The 15,244-nt window shown below is 47.1% G+C and overlaps 1 protein-coding gene across 2 annotated transcripts in view; it reads left to right on the top strand.

Moving 5' to 3' along the window:
* fermt1 (fermitin family member 1) overlaps positions 1-15,244 on the top strand; it is a 114,171-nt gene that overhangs the window by 83,028 nt on the left and 15,899 nt on the right. Inside the window, exons 10-13 of one of the 2 annotated variants that reach the window (XM_038806298.1) lie at positions 1,665-1,789; positions 3,168-3,274; positions 8,353-8,607; positions 11,042-11,166. In XM_038806298.1, the coding sequence (XP_038662226.1) occupies positions 1,665-1,789; positions 3,168-3,274; positions 8,353-8,607; positions 11,042-11,166 (612 nt within the window). The remainder of the gene's footprint in view (positions 1-1,664; positions 1,790-3,167; positions 3,275-8,352; positions 8,608-11,041; positions 11,167-15,244) is intronic. The other variant, XM_038806307.1, reaches the window with a different exon arrangement.

The raw sequence follows: 15,244 nt of genomic DNA, 5'->3' as shown, positions 1-15,244 counted from the left end.
GGTGCAGGCTGGGCTAAGGTGCTGACCTCTGGACCCACCCCAGAATGGAGGACCTGTGTCTGGACTGCTGACTTAACATCGGAGTGTGAGCCTGTGAAGCCTTCATAAAGGCAAGGAAGAGGTGCTGGCCAACAATCGTCAAGAGGATCAGTGGGGTGACCTTCGACCTCCAAGCCTGCAGCCAAGATTTTCTAACAGCTTTGAAAAATACCTCGGAAGAGGGCTGGCAATGTGAGCCCTCATCTTTAGTTTTGGCTGGTCAGTTAATTAAAACACTTCCTTTATTTGAGGTGGTATTTTCAGGTTTTCATAGAATTTACAGTGCAGAAGAAGGCCATTCGGCCCATCGAGTCTGCACCGGCTCCTGGAAAGAGCACCCTACCCAAGGTCAACACCTCCACCCTATCCCCATAACCCAGTAACCCCACCCAACACTAAGGGAAATTTTGGACACATAAGGGCAATTTAGCACGGCCAATCGACCTAACCTGCACACCTTTGGACTGTGGGAGGAAACCGGAGCACCCGGAGGAAACCCACGCACACACGGGGAGGATATGCAGACTCTGCACAGACAGTGACCCAAGCCAGAATTGAACCTGGGACCCTGGAGCTGTGAAGCAATTATGCTATCCACAATGCTACCGTGCTGCCTTTGATGTATAAATTCATGCATTGGAACCCTCTCTAATAGTGGTGAACGTCTGGTGAACTCACCCTGCCGGCTTCCTTGGCAGCATCTGCTTTCCAGAAGAACCTTAATTATTTTCTCCAAATCCATATAATGATGGGAAGTCTTGTGGCACAGTGGGTAGCACCACTGTGTCCGAGCCACACAGACAGGATTTGTATCTCACTCAGGACTTGATGTCGAAGGAAGGTGCATTCATAACGCAGACAAACAGGTTGAGTGTTAACCTGCAAATCCTTCCAAACATCCCAATGACTGGTCAGCCAAGCTTGATGTGGAGTGGCACCCCTCAAGCTATAAACTCCTCATGACAGACTAGCGACCTGTCCCAGGAAATACCAGCTATGGGACCAGACTGATGTCTGCCTTAGTGACCACTAGCTATGGAAAGAGAATCGGAATGGAACATTATAATGATAGACAGAGAATTATATTTTGAATATCCAAAGAGAAAGAACATTACCCCTGACTGTAAAGCAATAAGGTTCTACATTCAATAGGTAAAGTTTGAGGGCAGCACGGTGGCGCAGTGCGTTAGCCCTGCTGCCTCACGGCGCCGAGGTCCCAGGTTCGATCCCGACTCTGGGTCACTGTCCATATGGAGTTTTCACATTCTCCTCCTCAGATGTGCAGGGTAGGTGGATTGGCCACGCTAAATTGCCCCTTAATTAGAAAAAATGAATTGGGTACTCTAAATTTATTTTAAAAATAAGTAAAGCTTGGATTACCGTTTGAATGGATATGTTAAAATATTTAACCTGAGATGCATTTATATATTACATTTTGTTTCGGTCAAGTTGGACAATTCTAAGCCAAGCCATGAAATATTAGGTTACTCTTAAATCAAGCTATATTCAAATCGTTATTGTGTTAATCAAAATCGAACAAGGAATTGAATTCAAACTAAAATATCAGTTGAAATTGCAGTAAATTTGTTTTTCACATGTTAATTTGAGAATATGTTTCATTCTAGGCCCAAAAAACTGACGTTGAAAGCCTATAAGCAGTACTACTTTATTTTTAAAGACACTTGTTTATCATACTTCAAGAATAAGGAAACTTCTCAAGGAGAACCAATTGAAAAATTAAACCTGAGAGGTGAGAAGCTGCTTTTGGAAACTTTTGCAGATTGGATATTCTTTAAAAAGTCAGTTAACTCATAAACAAAGAGTTAATGTTTGGAGTCTATATGGCTCTTCTTCAGACCTGACCGATTTGGAGTCAGCTTGCTTGGTTTGAATTTGAGCAAGAGTTTTCTGCTGCATTCTCCTTGGTATGCCTCTAACAGGGCAGCAAGAGAAAATGATGGTACTATCATACTGCAGGCTATCTTCTGTCCTGGTATGCCATTCAGATTTCACCAAAATGAAACAAAAGTTGCATTTATATAGCACCTTTCACAACCGTGAGACGTCCCAAAGTTCTTTACAGCAAATAAAGTACCTTTTGAAGCGGAGTCACTGGCTCGAATTCTTCGCGCCCCCCCCCCCAACGCGCAAGTTTCCCTGTGGTGGTTTCAATAGGAAATGCCATTGACATGCGGCTGGAGTAGAGAATCCCACCGCTGATGAACGGCGCACCGCCGCGAAACACATGGCTGGGGAACCGGAGAATCCAACCCACGAGCCACCTATTTCTTACAGCTCTTTGGACGCCTGTCACCAGCTAATTAGTCAAAGAGGAGGCGATGGCATACTGGTATTGTCAATGAAATAGTAATTCAGAGACCCAGGTGAGTAATTAAGCGACTCAGGTCAGTAATTCAGAGACCCAGGGTCATCCTCTGGGGACCTGGATTCAAATCCCACCATGGCAGATGACGAAATTTGAATTCGATTTTAAAAACCTGGAATCACACCATGATTGTGAAACCATTGTCAATTGGCGTTAAAAGCCCATCTGGTTCGCTGATGCCCATTCGGGAAGGAAATCTGCTATCCTTTCTTGGTCTGGCCTACATGTGACTCCAGACCAGTAGTAATGTAGTTGCCTCTTAAATGCCCCCTGAAGTGGCCGAGCAAACCACTTGGTTCAAGGGAAATTAGGAATGGGCAACACATGCTGGCCCAGCCAACGACACCCACATCCCACTAAAGGATAACAAAATTTAGGCTGTGACATAGTAATTTCTTCCCTCTTAAAAAAATAAATGGCGGGTAACTTTCTGCTCCAGGTATTTGAGCTCAATTCCCTCGTTCCCCCATCAGTATTAGTGCAGTTTTGTAACATAAAATCTCTGACAAGGAGGCTGCTTTGTTACCCATATTAATACCAGTTTAATAAGTACAGTCACTTATACATCTTTGGGTGCTGCATTGCCTCAGAATGAAATAGTGATTTGGCTGGAATGAGAGTGAAACACCATGGCCTTGGAACGCACAAGCTCACAAAACACGCGTGAAAACCTTTTATTCGATTTCTCTGTCACATTTCAGCTCTCACGTAACCATTTTCCTTGAAACGTTGTCCAATACAGGCTGCGAAGTTGTACCAGATGTGAATGTAGCAGGACAGAAATTTGGGATCAAGTTGCTGATTCCTGTGGCTGATGGCATGAATGAAATATACATAAAATGTCACAACGTAAGTATTCTAGTGCAGCCTTTACAGATTCGCAGGAGTTAACACGATAGATTTTGCTTCGGTGAATAGAAAGAAAAAAAAACATTTCTCCGCACTTAAACAGGAAGGACAAGGAATTAGCACTTAATTTTGTGAGGGATTGGAGATTAGCTGGCCCTGGTCAAGCAGGACTCCTCCGATTTCTCCTAATGGAGCAATTAAATGACTGATCGCTCATCAGCATAGCTCACTGAATATCTAACTATATATTTTTGTTTTAACATGTTCGGCATGTCAGGAGGTAAGTTTAAGGCACTGTTCGCCTCTGAAGCCTGGACATTACAGATGTGAAATGAAAGTTGCCATAATCCTCGAGGGCCAGAGGCTTTTTGGCTGGTCTCCCCTTTTGAGAGAGAGCTGACTGGTGGTAATTAAGAAGGCAGGGTCTTCATGGATAACCTCAGCCAGTACGGGAATTTAACCCAGGCATTCGGTGTCACTCCGCATTATAAACAAGCTGTCCAGTCAACTGAGCAAACCGATCACCATACATTACAGAGGTACCTTTTGCATAGAGCTCAACTCCAACATGGTTTCCGAGTAAATTGTTGTTTCTATAGAGCAGCTACGTTTTATATTTAATATTAATGAGCTGAGGAAAAATCTAATTGACAACAAGTTAAATGAAAACGTTCTCAAAGAGGGGCAGCAGGGTGGGGCAGTGGGTTAGCACTCCTGCCTCATGGCGCCAAGGTCCCAGGTTCAATCCCGGCTCTGGGTCACTGTCCGTGTGGAGTTTGCACATTCTCCCCGTGTCTGCGTGGGTTTCGCCCCCACAACCCAAAGATGTGCAGGGCAGGTGGATTGGTCATGCTAAATTGCCCCTTAATTGAAAAAAATGAATTGGGTACTCTAAAAAAAATTTTTTAATGTTCTCAAAGTAAAAAATATTCTTTGCACAAAGAACAATACAAAACAGCACAGGAGCCCTCCAAGCCTGTACCGGTTAATATAGTTAAATGTTCAAACGTGCTTAGAACTTTTTTGAGCTGTGCCAACCTGGCAGTGTCAGCAGTGCCAGTAGGCAGTGCCAGGCCATGTCCCCCTAACCCCCTCCCACCCTCCCAGGGTGCTATACATATCTCTGCTCCCCTGGCAAGATCTCTTTGACTGCTTCACGTCTGGCCAAAGGTGTTGTAGACCTTGCCAACGTGGGACCGAGAATTTGGTGAGGAGGCATCATGTGGCGGGCGAACGGCATCAATATTTAAATGAATGCAAACCTATTAAAACGAGGTTCACAACCTTTGTGGGCTTGAATCTCGTGCCCTGGTGAGGGCAGGGACTAAGAGGACAGGTGCGCAATGCAGAAAAAGATGAATGACCTACTACGATCAACCAAGGTAAGTACTCCCGATCACCTCTCTGCACTCTACCCTTCCCCTTCTGTCACCACCCCAGAATGTCACCTCGATCCCAAATGGGCTGCAGCACTGACATCCCACTGGCATCCTCAACACCGCCTCTGGCACTCCACATCAGAACCCTTCCCTGCTTAAGCATAATGCTCACACATGCGAGCTGTCAACAACCTCTGACCCATCAGTTGTCCATCTCACACTATCCCCATTTGTGTTCCTGCAGGAGAAGCTCTGCCATAGCCACTATGAGTGAGAGAAAATAGGCGGTGGGATGACCGAGCTCAGGAATCTGTCTCAGTACAAGGGGAGAACCATGGAGTTTGCAGGGGATGAGCATGAGCAGGACTACGCTGAGAGCGAGGTGGGCCTGCAGATAAAAAGTCAGGAGCCACTGAACCTGCATCCAAATGACCAGTCTGAAGTGAGTTCTATGTAGCCCAAACCCTTGACCCAGCCACGAACACAAACCATGCCCCTTGGCTTGCAAGAACATCAAACAAAGAGCCTCGCCTGTCTACCAACAGAGTCTCACTTCCCACGCTCGACAACATCTCAGAGGAGGACATGGATAAAGCTTCATAGCTATCGCCCACACCATCCACCATCGCAGAGACACACACCTCGATGGGCGATTTTAGCAGAAAGGCTTTTGGGTCAATATGTGATGAGCACCACACTGCTTCTGAGGCACATCAGGTGGAGGCAGGAACATCCCAGGGATCAAACATTCGGAGGTCTGCTGGATCCCAGGAATCAGCCAGGTGCTGTGCCTCTGGACACGTTCATCCCTCAGCTGCTGGAGATGCAAAGGCAGAGCGGTAATACCAGTAGGAGGTGTCAGCGACTCACCTGCAACTGCAAGGCAGGATGGAGGAGTGCCAAAGTCTTCTGTCACAGGAAATGTTATCGGCAATGCATGGCACACAGGCCAACACTGCAAGGGTGGCGTCCGCAGTGGAAAGCTTGGGACAAGAGGTCAGATCCATGACAAGAGAATTCCAAAGCATGGCTCAGTCCCTAAGGACCATGGCTGAGGGGTTCAACTGCAAGGTGTAGACAATGGCGGGCCTCCATGAAGGTCATCACCGTCCTGCAGAACCAGGTTATGTAGGGCACAGCAAAACACCACGGTGCTGGAGACCCTTTTGAAGGCTGTACTGAAGGGCCCCACTGACCAGCTGAGGCAACAGAAGTGCATCTTCATGAGGCTGATGCACCGCTCTATCACAGATAGGGGGGCACTTTGAGTCTCATTGTACCAAGCCTCTGCTACAGCCTCTGGCCTCCGCACTGGTGTCATCAGTGAAGACCTCAGGGGATATCCCTTGTCCCTACGAGCCAACCCTGCACCCTCAGGTGACCCTTGAAAATGCCAGGGATCTGCGATTGCCCGAGGATGTAACTATCATGCACAGTCCTGGCTAACGTGCTCACATTAGCATGAATCACACCTGGTGGCCACACACCAGCTGCACATTGAGGGAATGGAACCACTTCCTGTTTATACAGGGGACTCCCTGATGTCACGGAGCACATAGAATTACATGGGTAAGTTTGATCACTGCCTACACTTGTGGCAGACCAGCTGTGATACCAGATCCTGTAGCCCTCTAGTTTGCTGGGCATGGTCCAAGTTGGAATAAAGAAAATCCAAACCCTTGCATAGGGTGAATCTGTGTCCTCACGGATGCACTTATGAGCAAATGCCTGCAAGATGCCACACAGGTCTCCCGTGGAGCCCTGCAACGATCCTGTTGAGTAAACATTGAGGGCTGCCATAACCTTCATGGCCACAGGGAGTGGGTATCCTCAGCTGCCACGCGGTGCCAAGTCAGCAAGGATGTGACACAGGAACCGCACAGTCTCCTGGTGAGGCAGAGTCTCCTGCAGCACATGCTGTCCGACAGCTCCATGAAGGACACTCGGGTCCTGTACACCGGCAGTCTTCTTCGTTATGCCCCCTGTACAGCCGTTTCAGCCTCCAGCCCCAGAGGCTGCTTACCCAGGCTGCATCATTCCGAGATCTCTGCTTCCTTGCCCAATCAAGAAGATTCTCAACTAAGTTATTGTGCAACATCATCTCAAAAGCTTTCCCAAAGTTGAGGTAAATAACAGTGATAAGGTTACTTCATCCACCAACTTGGCTGCTCCCCGTCGAAAAATTTATCCAGGTTGGTAAGCTGCAAAATCTTTTTCGAGAAGTCATGTTGGAAATATTTAACAACACTATGAGGATGTTCATTATGCCCTTTCCAACAACTTCCACTAACTGGAATTAAGCTGCAGGGCACGATCCAAGGCCACACTGTGTCTGAAAAGCAGCTCACCGGCACGCAGCGTGGCCAATAAAAGCCGGGAAACCCCACTTCCAGGATGTATCCGGCTTGCAACGCCTTGAGAGATCTAACACGATCTCGCGAATCATTGTGCTATAAACCCAGCCTATTGTAGGTGGGATCACTTTTTAGCAAACCTGCATATTAGAGCGAGACAGCTAGTCTCATTTGCAGATTCCCAAGGTGCCTGAGGCCTTGGGAATTATCCCCTTTGCCTTGGAGACCTCGAGCAAGCGCCATTTTATACTGCTCTTCACAGATGGGGACCGTACGGAATGGAACTCGTGGGGGTCTACGAGGAGATTGGAGGCCCCCAGCTGCATGCCCTTTGGGCAGGATTACACTGCCAGCCTGGCCAAGGTGCCCAGGTGGCACTTCCAGCTGGCATGGGTGGTGCCAGGTTGGCATTTTTTTGCATACATGCATGCAATCGGACCAGGGGTGCCCTGTGTGGATGTTGCATGGAGGTGCTGGAGACCCTCTCATATTGTGTTCGAGCTGGGAGGGGGCGGGGGTGTCGATTCGTGGGCTTTGAGATTGGGATGTCATTTAAAAATGGCACCATGCTACACTTCCTATACTGGGGACTTCCGGTGAACAGTGCTCCCCAGTGTATATCTTTGGCCATGCATCCCTCTCAGAGGCCCCTAATACGATACGAGTCATGTTGTATAACCAACTGTTTCTCGACACTGGTAGCACCAGGAAACGCACAGCTAAACCCGCTCGCTATGGGACTTTGTTCCCAGTTGGTTGAATCGCGCCCATAATTTTCCATTTCCAAATCACAGCCCTTTTTAAATAATGGTACTACATTAACATCCCTCCAGTTTCACTGGAATAATCCCCATCTTCAATCAGCTATAAAAAACGTAAACAAGGGATTCACTTGACATATCCCCAAATTTCGGTCACATTGGAAACAATGGATGTTGTATTATTCATAAATTATGAACCTCATATTAAGTAGCTGTGAATTAGATGTTTATATTTAAAAATAAAATCAACATCATCAGTGATATTTTGTTGTCGTTTTACTTCATGTGACAATCCACTAATTATAGAACCGACTACCACCATGAATTCAATTGAAGCCTTGATAGAAGCATTGCAAGAATCAATGGGTTTCTTGATTCATCAGGGAGCAGATAGGATTTTAGCAGGTAGTCGGAAGTAAAATTTAAAGTGGCCAGAGATTCTGATGGACCTGGACCCAAAGGTGAGAGCAGACAAGTGAACTGAAATGTCTTTCCCTAGATTTGGCTTGCTCTGTTTTAGATTTGCTAACTCTCTCACAATCCTCAATTAATTTTGTTTTCCATTTCTTTTGATATTGTGAAAGGTTCGTATTAACATCGAGGGTTTGCTGTTTCAGGAAACACAGTATGCCAAATGGATGGCTGCCTGTAAACTGGCTTCAAAGGGAAAGACAATGGCTGACAGCTCATATCCCACCGAGGTGTATGACATTCAGTCTTTCTTAAAGATGAAGAATGTAAATTCTGTGCCCCCGGTGATTCGTGACCCAAATGCCATGGACATGAACCCAGAATCACTGGTGTCACCAAGATACTTGAAAAAGTTCAAAACTAAACAGGTACTGAAAGATAGTCAATAAGTCTCTTATCGACACAATTATATAATATGCTTCTCTGTGAACTTTCCCTGGCGATATGAACACCCACATCTCTTTGCTCTTCTCCATTCTTAGTTTCTGAACCATTTTGAAATTCTCTGATCTGTTTTTCTTTGGCCCACAGTGAATTACCTTACACTTGGCCACAATGAATTTCAAATAAACGTAAACGTAAAGTGGCCATAGTCCCAGATAACCATAGGCTGCTTTCCGCTTTGCTGACGGATGGTGATTTAACCTGAGGATCACCACACCTCAGGCGAGGGGCAAGGTCGAGAAGGTGGGGTCTTCATGAATAACCTCAGCCAGTACCGGAATTGAACCCGCGCTGCTGGCTCGCTTTGCATCACGAACCAGCTGTCTAGCCAACTGAGCTATACCTATTTCCATAGGTATGCTAGCTCACTTAATCTGTCTAAGCCTCTTTGCAAACTGGTACTTGCAATTGCAATACCTGCTGTCCCTCCTAACTTAATGTCATCCGCAAACTCGGATATACATTGCTCTATTCCTTCATCCAAATCATAAATAAATAAGGTGAACAGCTTTAAGACTCCAGATTGTCGTCACTGGTATAGTATCCATTTGATAATTCTTTCACCTTTGGATGTTCTTTTGTGCCAACTACCATTTTCTGATCTACAGTACAGGCTAACTACCTGTTTGCCAATGCTGCACTACACCAGAAAGTGAAAGATAAATTATCTTTAACTCACTTGGAACGAATGCTCAATTTTAAAAATTGGCTTTCAAAAATGATGGAGGAACAGCACAAAGCGGCTGTACCAGCCTCTGGTATCAGTATCAGCATCCCTATAACCCAATATTAATTTCTGACAGTAAATAGTATTGAAGAAAGCGGGTGCAGAAGTAAGTAAATATAATATTGCGTTTGTCTCTGTTCTCAATCTTGTCTAAGTGCATGATTAACTATGAGCAAGTTCATGTTGGCAATGGAATAGTACGCTGTGAAGAGATCAAGAGCGGAATCCTATCAGAATTTGGCAAAGTGTCAGGTTCATGCTGAAAACCGGCATGTAGCTCTCTAGTTGCACAGACTAGTTTTCTCGCAAGACCTTGAGCCACTTTTGAGAATACAATGATTGGGCGTGGTTTACACTGTCACTCTGGTGGGGTGGGGCCTGATTGAGCCAGTACTGGCTCCACAGATATCAGGGCGCCATCGTTAAAGGGTACCCCGATCAACATTGAAACCCAACAACCCCCACCACTGAGGTATATAAAATGAAATGAAATGAAAATCACTTATTGTCACAAGTAGGCTTCAAATGAAGTTACTGTGAAAAGCCCCCAATCGCCACATTCCAGCGCCTGTTCAGGGAGGCTGGTACGGGAATTGAACCCACGCTGCAGGCCTGCCTTGGTCTGCTTTCAAAGCCAGCAATTTAGCCATGTGCTACACCAGCCTATGGCTTTTCTTTCCCACCCCCCCATCACCACATTTCCCTTCCTCCGCTGGCAATTACCACTGGCACTCCCCTTGCCCCCCCTGACAATCATCGCCAGCACTCCAACCTCTTCACCGCACCACTGTGCTCACTCCCCCACCCCCATACCACACATAAATGAACCCCCCCCTCACGGGGCTGCTACTGGGCCCGCCCCAGCACTGCCCCTGGCACAGGTTGACACTGCAGATGCTGGTTTCTGTGCCATGGAGTAGTACCTCTCCCCGCAGGGTATAAACCTACCTTTGTGCCCCTGGAGTGATCCCCTGCCTCCACTGCCCTAAGCCTGGCTACATTTGTTGTAAACCTCACTGGCGTGATATCATGTCGGCGAGGTGTGAATATTTAAAAAGAGGGGATCATGTGGCAGGCAGCCCGTTAATAATATTTAAATTCATTAAAATCTACTTAAATGAGGTTTACTGCCCTTTATGAGCATGAAGCTCATTGCATCCCCGGCGCGAGGTGGACAACATCGGAAAATTTGATCTCTCCAGAGAGAATCCCTATTCCCTACGGATTTTGCACCTGCGTCACTGATCTTACGCGCAGCTAGTGCGGGCTCAAAATCAGACCCCAAAAGTGCAAAAATAATTGTTGCAGCTCCTTTACATTAAAGAATTTTAAGACCTATCCTTATTAATTTAAGATCAAATTCTTGCCCCTAGCAAAGTTAGTTACTGAATCACAGTGGGTGGTGAAGGAAATATGAGCGACAAGTTGGCTTGCTTTTCAATCTGTCTATTCTTCCTCCGGGAAAATATTCAAACCACGCTATACTTAGACACACAAGGGGAGTGTGTGCGTGCTGTATGCTCCCACTCATATACATTTTATCAAAAAGCTATATTGGGTACATTGGAGTCATTGTATTGGTGACAATAGTTACATCACAATAAATCCTCTCTTGAATGTTTGGTTTACAGTTGACTATGCGTATCCTGGAAGCATATCAGAATGTTGCCCAGATGACCCTGGTAGAAGCCAAAATGCGATTCATCCAGGCATGGCAGTCTCTGCCAGATTTTGGAGTTTCTTATTTCATAGTCAGGTAAGTGACATGTGACTGCAGGAACATTCACAATTCGACCTGCCAAAACAGACCCAATACATACACATTACAACATGCAAGCGTAAATGTCATAAAAGCAAGCTTTAATTAGAGTATGAGCATACAAAATTCATAATGAAATTGTCAGATTAATTGATATTTCTAGAAATAACTTACACAACCACTGACTAATCAGTCTGAATATTTCAGGCACTTCCCAATGATAGAGTGAATTTTATATTTTAAGTGAAGATAGAAAACATCATACACTGCATTTACATAAAAGTCTCTATATTTGCACAAAAATACAAGTACCTATTGTGCTGCTAATTGTGAGGCATGGAACAAATTTGTAAACTGAAAATAGGTTATGAAACCTCAATGGAATTGAGGAAAAGATGTTTGATTTTAATGTTCACAACGTAAATTGCTTCCATTTGGACAAATATTGAATTCAGCATGATTTCTTCAAAATAATTGTTCAATATCAGTTTTAAAAATTAAATGATTAAAAAAAAACCACACAGGACTTCCGGTGGCGGCCATGAAGTGAGTGTCGCTTATTTGGTAGCTCCCGCTCGTGGTGGACCTTTAGGATCTTTTTCCCTGATTTACGGTGGATTTGATCGACAAAACAGGGGACTGGTGAAGTAGAGGAGAAGGATTCCCCACCAGTGTATGGATTTGTGGACCAGAAGGGGTCTGAAAAGGAGAGATCATTGGTCGAAGAAGGGAGTAGAGTCTTCAGCACAGGAGAATATGACGGAGGGTCAGGGACCGAAACTGCCAGCCCAATGGTCAATGGACCAGCTGGTGGTCTTTCTCCAGGAGAGCTTTGCTCAGCAAAGAAAGGAATACCTGGATCCGATTTAAGACGGGGATTGATCATGTGGAACAGAGATTGGAAGCCCAGGGCCAGGCGATCCAGAAGGTGGAAGAGGCAGTTATTGAGCATGATGATCAGCCAGCCGTGATGGCGTTGGAGATGGAGTTGATGAAGGACCACCAGAAGAGGCTGTAAGAGAAAGTGGAGGATTTGCAGGCCTGAGGATTGTTGGCCTCCCGGAGGGCAGCGAGGGATCGGATGCGGGGGCATATGTGGCGTGTATGTTCGGGAACCTGCTGGGGGAAGGTGTGTTTGCTCGACCCTTGGAGGTGAACAGGGCGCACAGAGCGCTGATGAGGAAGTCGCTGAGCAATGAGCCGCCGAGGGCGATGGTGGTATGAATGCACCGGTTCATGGACAAGGAACAGATGTTGAAGTGGGGCAGGCAGACAAGGAGCTGCATATGGGAAGACAGCAAGCTGCGTATTTACCAGGACTTGGGTGCGGAACTGGCCAAAAGAAGGGCAAGTTTCAATAAGGTAAAATCGGCCCTCTTTAAGAAGGGGGTGAAGTTCGGCATGCTGTACCCAGTGCGTTTGTGGGTCACTTAAGAGGGCCAGGAACTTTATTTCGGATTGTCAGATGAGTTGATGAAGTTTGTTAAGGACAAGGGACTGGCAGGTGATGGAGGACATTTTACCTGGGGGCGAGTAGTTGTTTTCTTGATATGCAGCTAAATTTCTTTTATCTTTGGGTTTTGTATATATTGTTTTGCACTAAGTTTGGGCTGTTGGGGATTTGGGAACTTTGTTCTTTATGGGGGACGGTGGGTGGAATTTTCTTCTTTGTATTTGTTGAGGATTGTGATGTTTTGCATATTTATGTTTGAGCGGGGGAGGGGGGGGGGAGGAACGGAGATCGGTGGGGGTAGGTGATTGGCGCCATGGGCAGGGGCTACCAGGCTAGCTGGGCCGGGTAGCTCATGGAAGCACACTAGGGGTGACAGGTGATCAGTTTGTTGAGGGGGGTTGGGATTGTTATTTTGTTGTGGGGGGCAGGAGGGCGGAATCGTTCTTCTGACAGGGGAAGGACTGGCGCTTGGAGACAAATTGGGGGTCGATGATGGTGGGCACTTGAGGAGGCGCGGGATGCGGGCTGGAGGCTGGCCGAAGAAAGGTTATGGGGGGAAGATGGGAGGGCTGAATGGGCCGGTCAAGAGGGCTCGTGTGTTCGTCCATTTGAAGAGTTTGAAGGCAGAAGTGGCAATGCTACAGGCGATACACCTGAGGGTAGTGGATCAGACTGGGCTGAGGAAGAGGTGGGTTGGGTAGGTATTCCATTCAGGGCTGGACTCTAAAACTAGGGGGTAGTGATATTGATCAATAAGCAGGTGTTATTTGAGGTAGGGAGTATATTGGCGGACTCGGGGAGTAGGTTACGGCGAGTGGGAAACTGGAGGGGATGCCGGTGGTACTAGTGAATATCTATGCACCATACTGGAACGACGTGGAGTTTATGAGGCAGGTGTTGGGGAGGATCCCGGACTTGGACTCATATAGGCTGATCATGTGGGGGGCCTTTAATACGGTTATAGATCCAAGGTTGGATCAGTCGAGTTCAAGGACCGGGAGAGTGCCAGCCGTGACGAAGGAACTAAAAGAGTTTATGGAACAGATGGGATGGGTAGAACCGTGGAGGTTTCTGACGAACAAGAGAAAGGAATTTTCTTTTTTTCTCCCATGTACACAAAGTTTACTCCGGGATTGATTTTTTTTGTTTTGAACAGGGCTTTGCTGGCGGGGGTGGTGGATGCCGGGTATTCGGCGATTGTTGTGTCAGACCATGCCCCATAATGGGTGAGCAAGGAGGGGGTCAGCGCCCACAATGGAGATTGGATGTAGGACTGTTAGCGGATGAGGAGGTGTGTGTGCGGGTGAGGGAGACCATCCAGAATTATTTGGAGATAAATGACACTGGGGAGGTTTTGGCAGCAACGGTTAGGGAGGCGCTGAAGGCAGTAGTTAGTGGGGAGCTGATTTTGGTATGGGCTCATGGGGAGAAGGTGGTGCGGGCAGAGATGGATAGGCAGGTTACGGAGATCCTTCAGGTGGATAGAAGGTAATCGGAAGTCCCGGAGGCGGGGTTGTTGAAGGAGCGGCAGAAGCTGCCGATGGAGTTTGGTCTGATATTCACAGAGAAGGTGGTGGGGCAGTTGAAGAAGGCGAGAGGGGCGGTATATGAGTATGCGGAGAAGGCCAGTAGGACGCTAGCACACCAGCTAAGGAAAGGGAGGCGGCCAAGGAGATAGGAACAGTGAAGGATAGAGGGGGAACACTATTTTGGCTGGAGGGGATAAGGAAATTCTTGGAGGGTTTGAAGTTTCCGAAGGTGGAGGAAGGGCTGGTGGAGGGGCTGGGAGCCTGGATCGGGATTGTGGAAGTAGTAGAGGGGTTGGAGGCGATGCAGTCGGGCAAGGCACCGGGACTGGACGGATGCCCAGTGGAATTTTATAAGTTTTCTGGGGTGCTGGATCCGCTGCTGGTGAGGGCATCTAATGAGGCTAGGGAGCAGGGTGTTCTTCCCCTAACAATGTCACAGGCTTTGATCTCAATGATTCTGAAGCGGGAGAAGAACCCAGAACAATGCGGGTCATACAGACCCATATCCCTACTAAATGTTGATGCCAAATTGCTGGCCAAGGTTTTGGCCTCGAGAATAGTGTTCCGGGGTTGATAGGGAGGACCAGAAGGGATTTGTCAAAGGTCAACAGTTAACGGCCAACGTTAGAAGGCTCTTGAATGTCATCATGATGCCATCCGAGGGGAGGGAGGTAGAGGTGGTGGCCACTATGGACGCAGAGAAGGCCTTCAACTGGGTGGAGTGGAAGTATTTGTGGGAGGTCCTGGGGCGGTTTGGGTTTGGGCAGGGTTTTGTAGATTGGGTCCGGTTGCTGTATCTGGCGCCGGTGGCGAGTGTGCGGACGAACCGGGTGAGCTTGGAATATTTCAGACTGAGCCGGGGGACGAGGCAGAGATGCCCACTCTCCCCACTGTTGTTTGCCTACTTTCGGAGTTGGGACATGCTCCCGTTGCCACTGGCGGGGACGGTACAGACCGTAAAGATGACGGTTCTCCCAAAATTTTTGTTTGTTTTCCAGTGTCTCCCTATTTTTATACCAAAGGCCTTTTTTAAGTGGGTTAATGCAGTGATCTCTGGGTTTGTGTGGGCGGGTAAAACCCACGAGTAAGGAAA

This window comes from Scyliorhinus canicula, chromosome 1 (assembly GCF_902713615.1).
Source record: "Scyliorhinus canicula chromosome 1, sScyCan1.1, whole genome shotgun sequence".
NCBI classification, from domain to species: Eukaryota; Metazoa; Chordata; class Chondrichthyes; order Carcharhiniformes; family Scyliorhinidae; genus Scyliorhinus; species Scyliorhinus canicula.
This window is presented reverse-complemented; position numbering and strand designations above follow the sequence as displayed.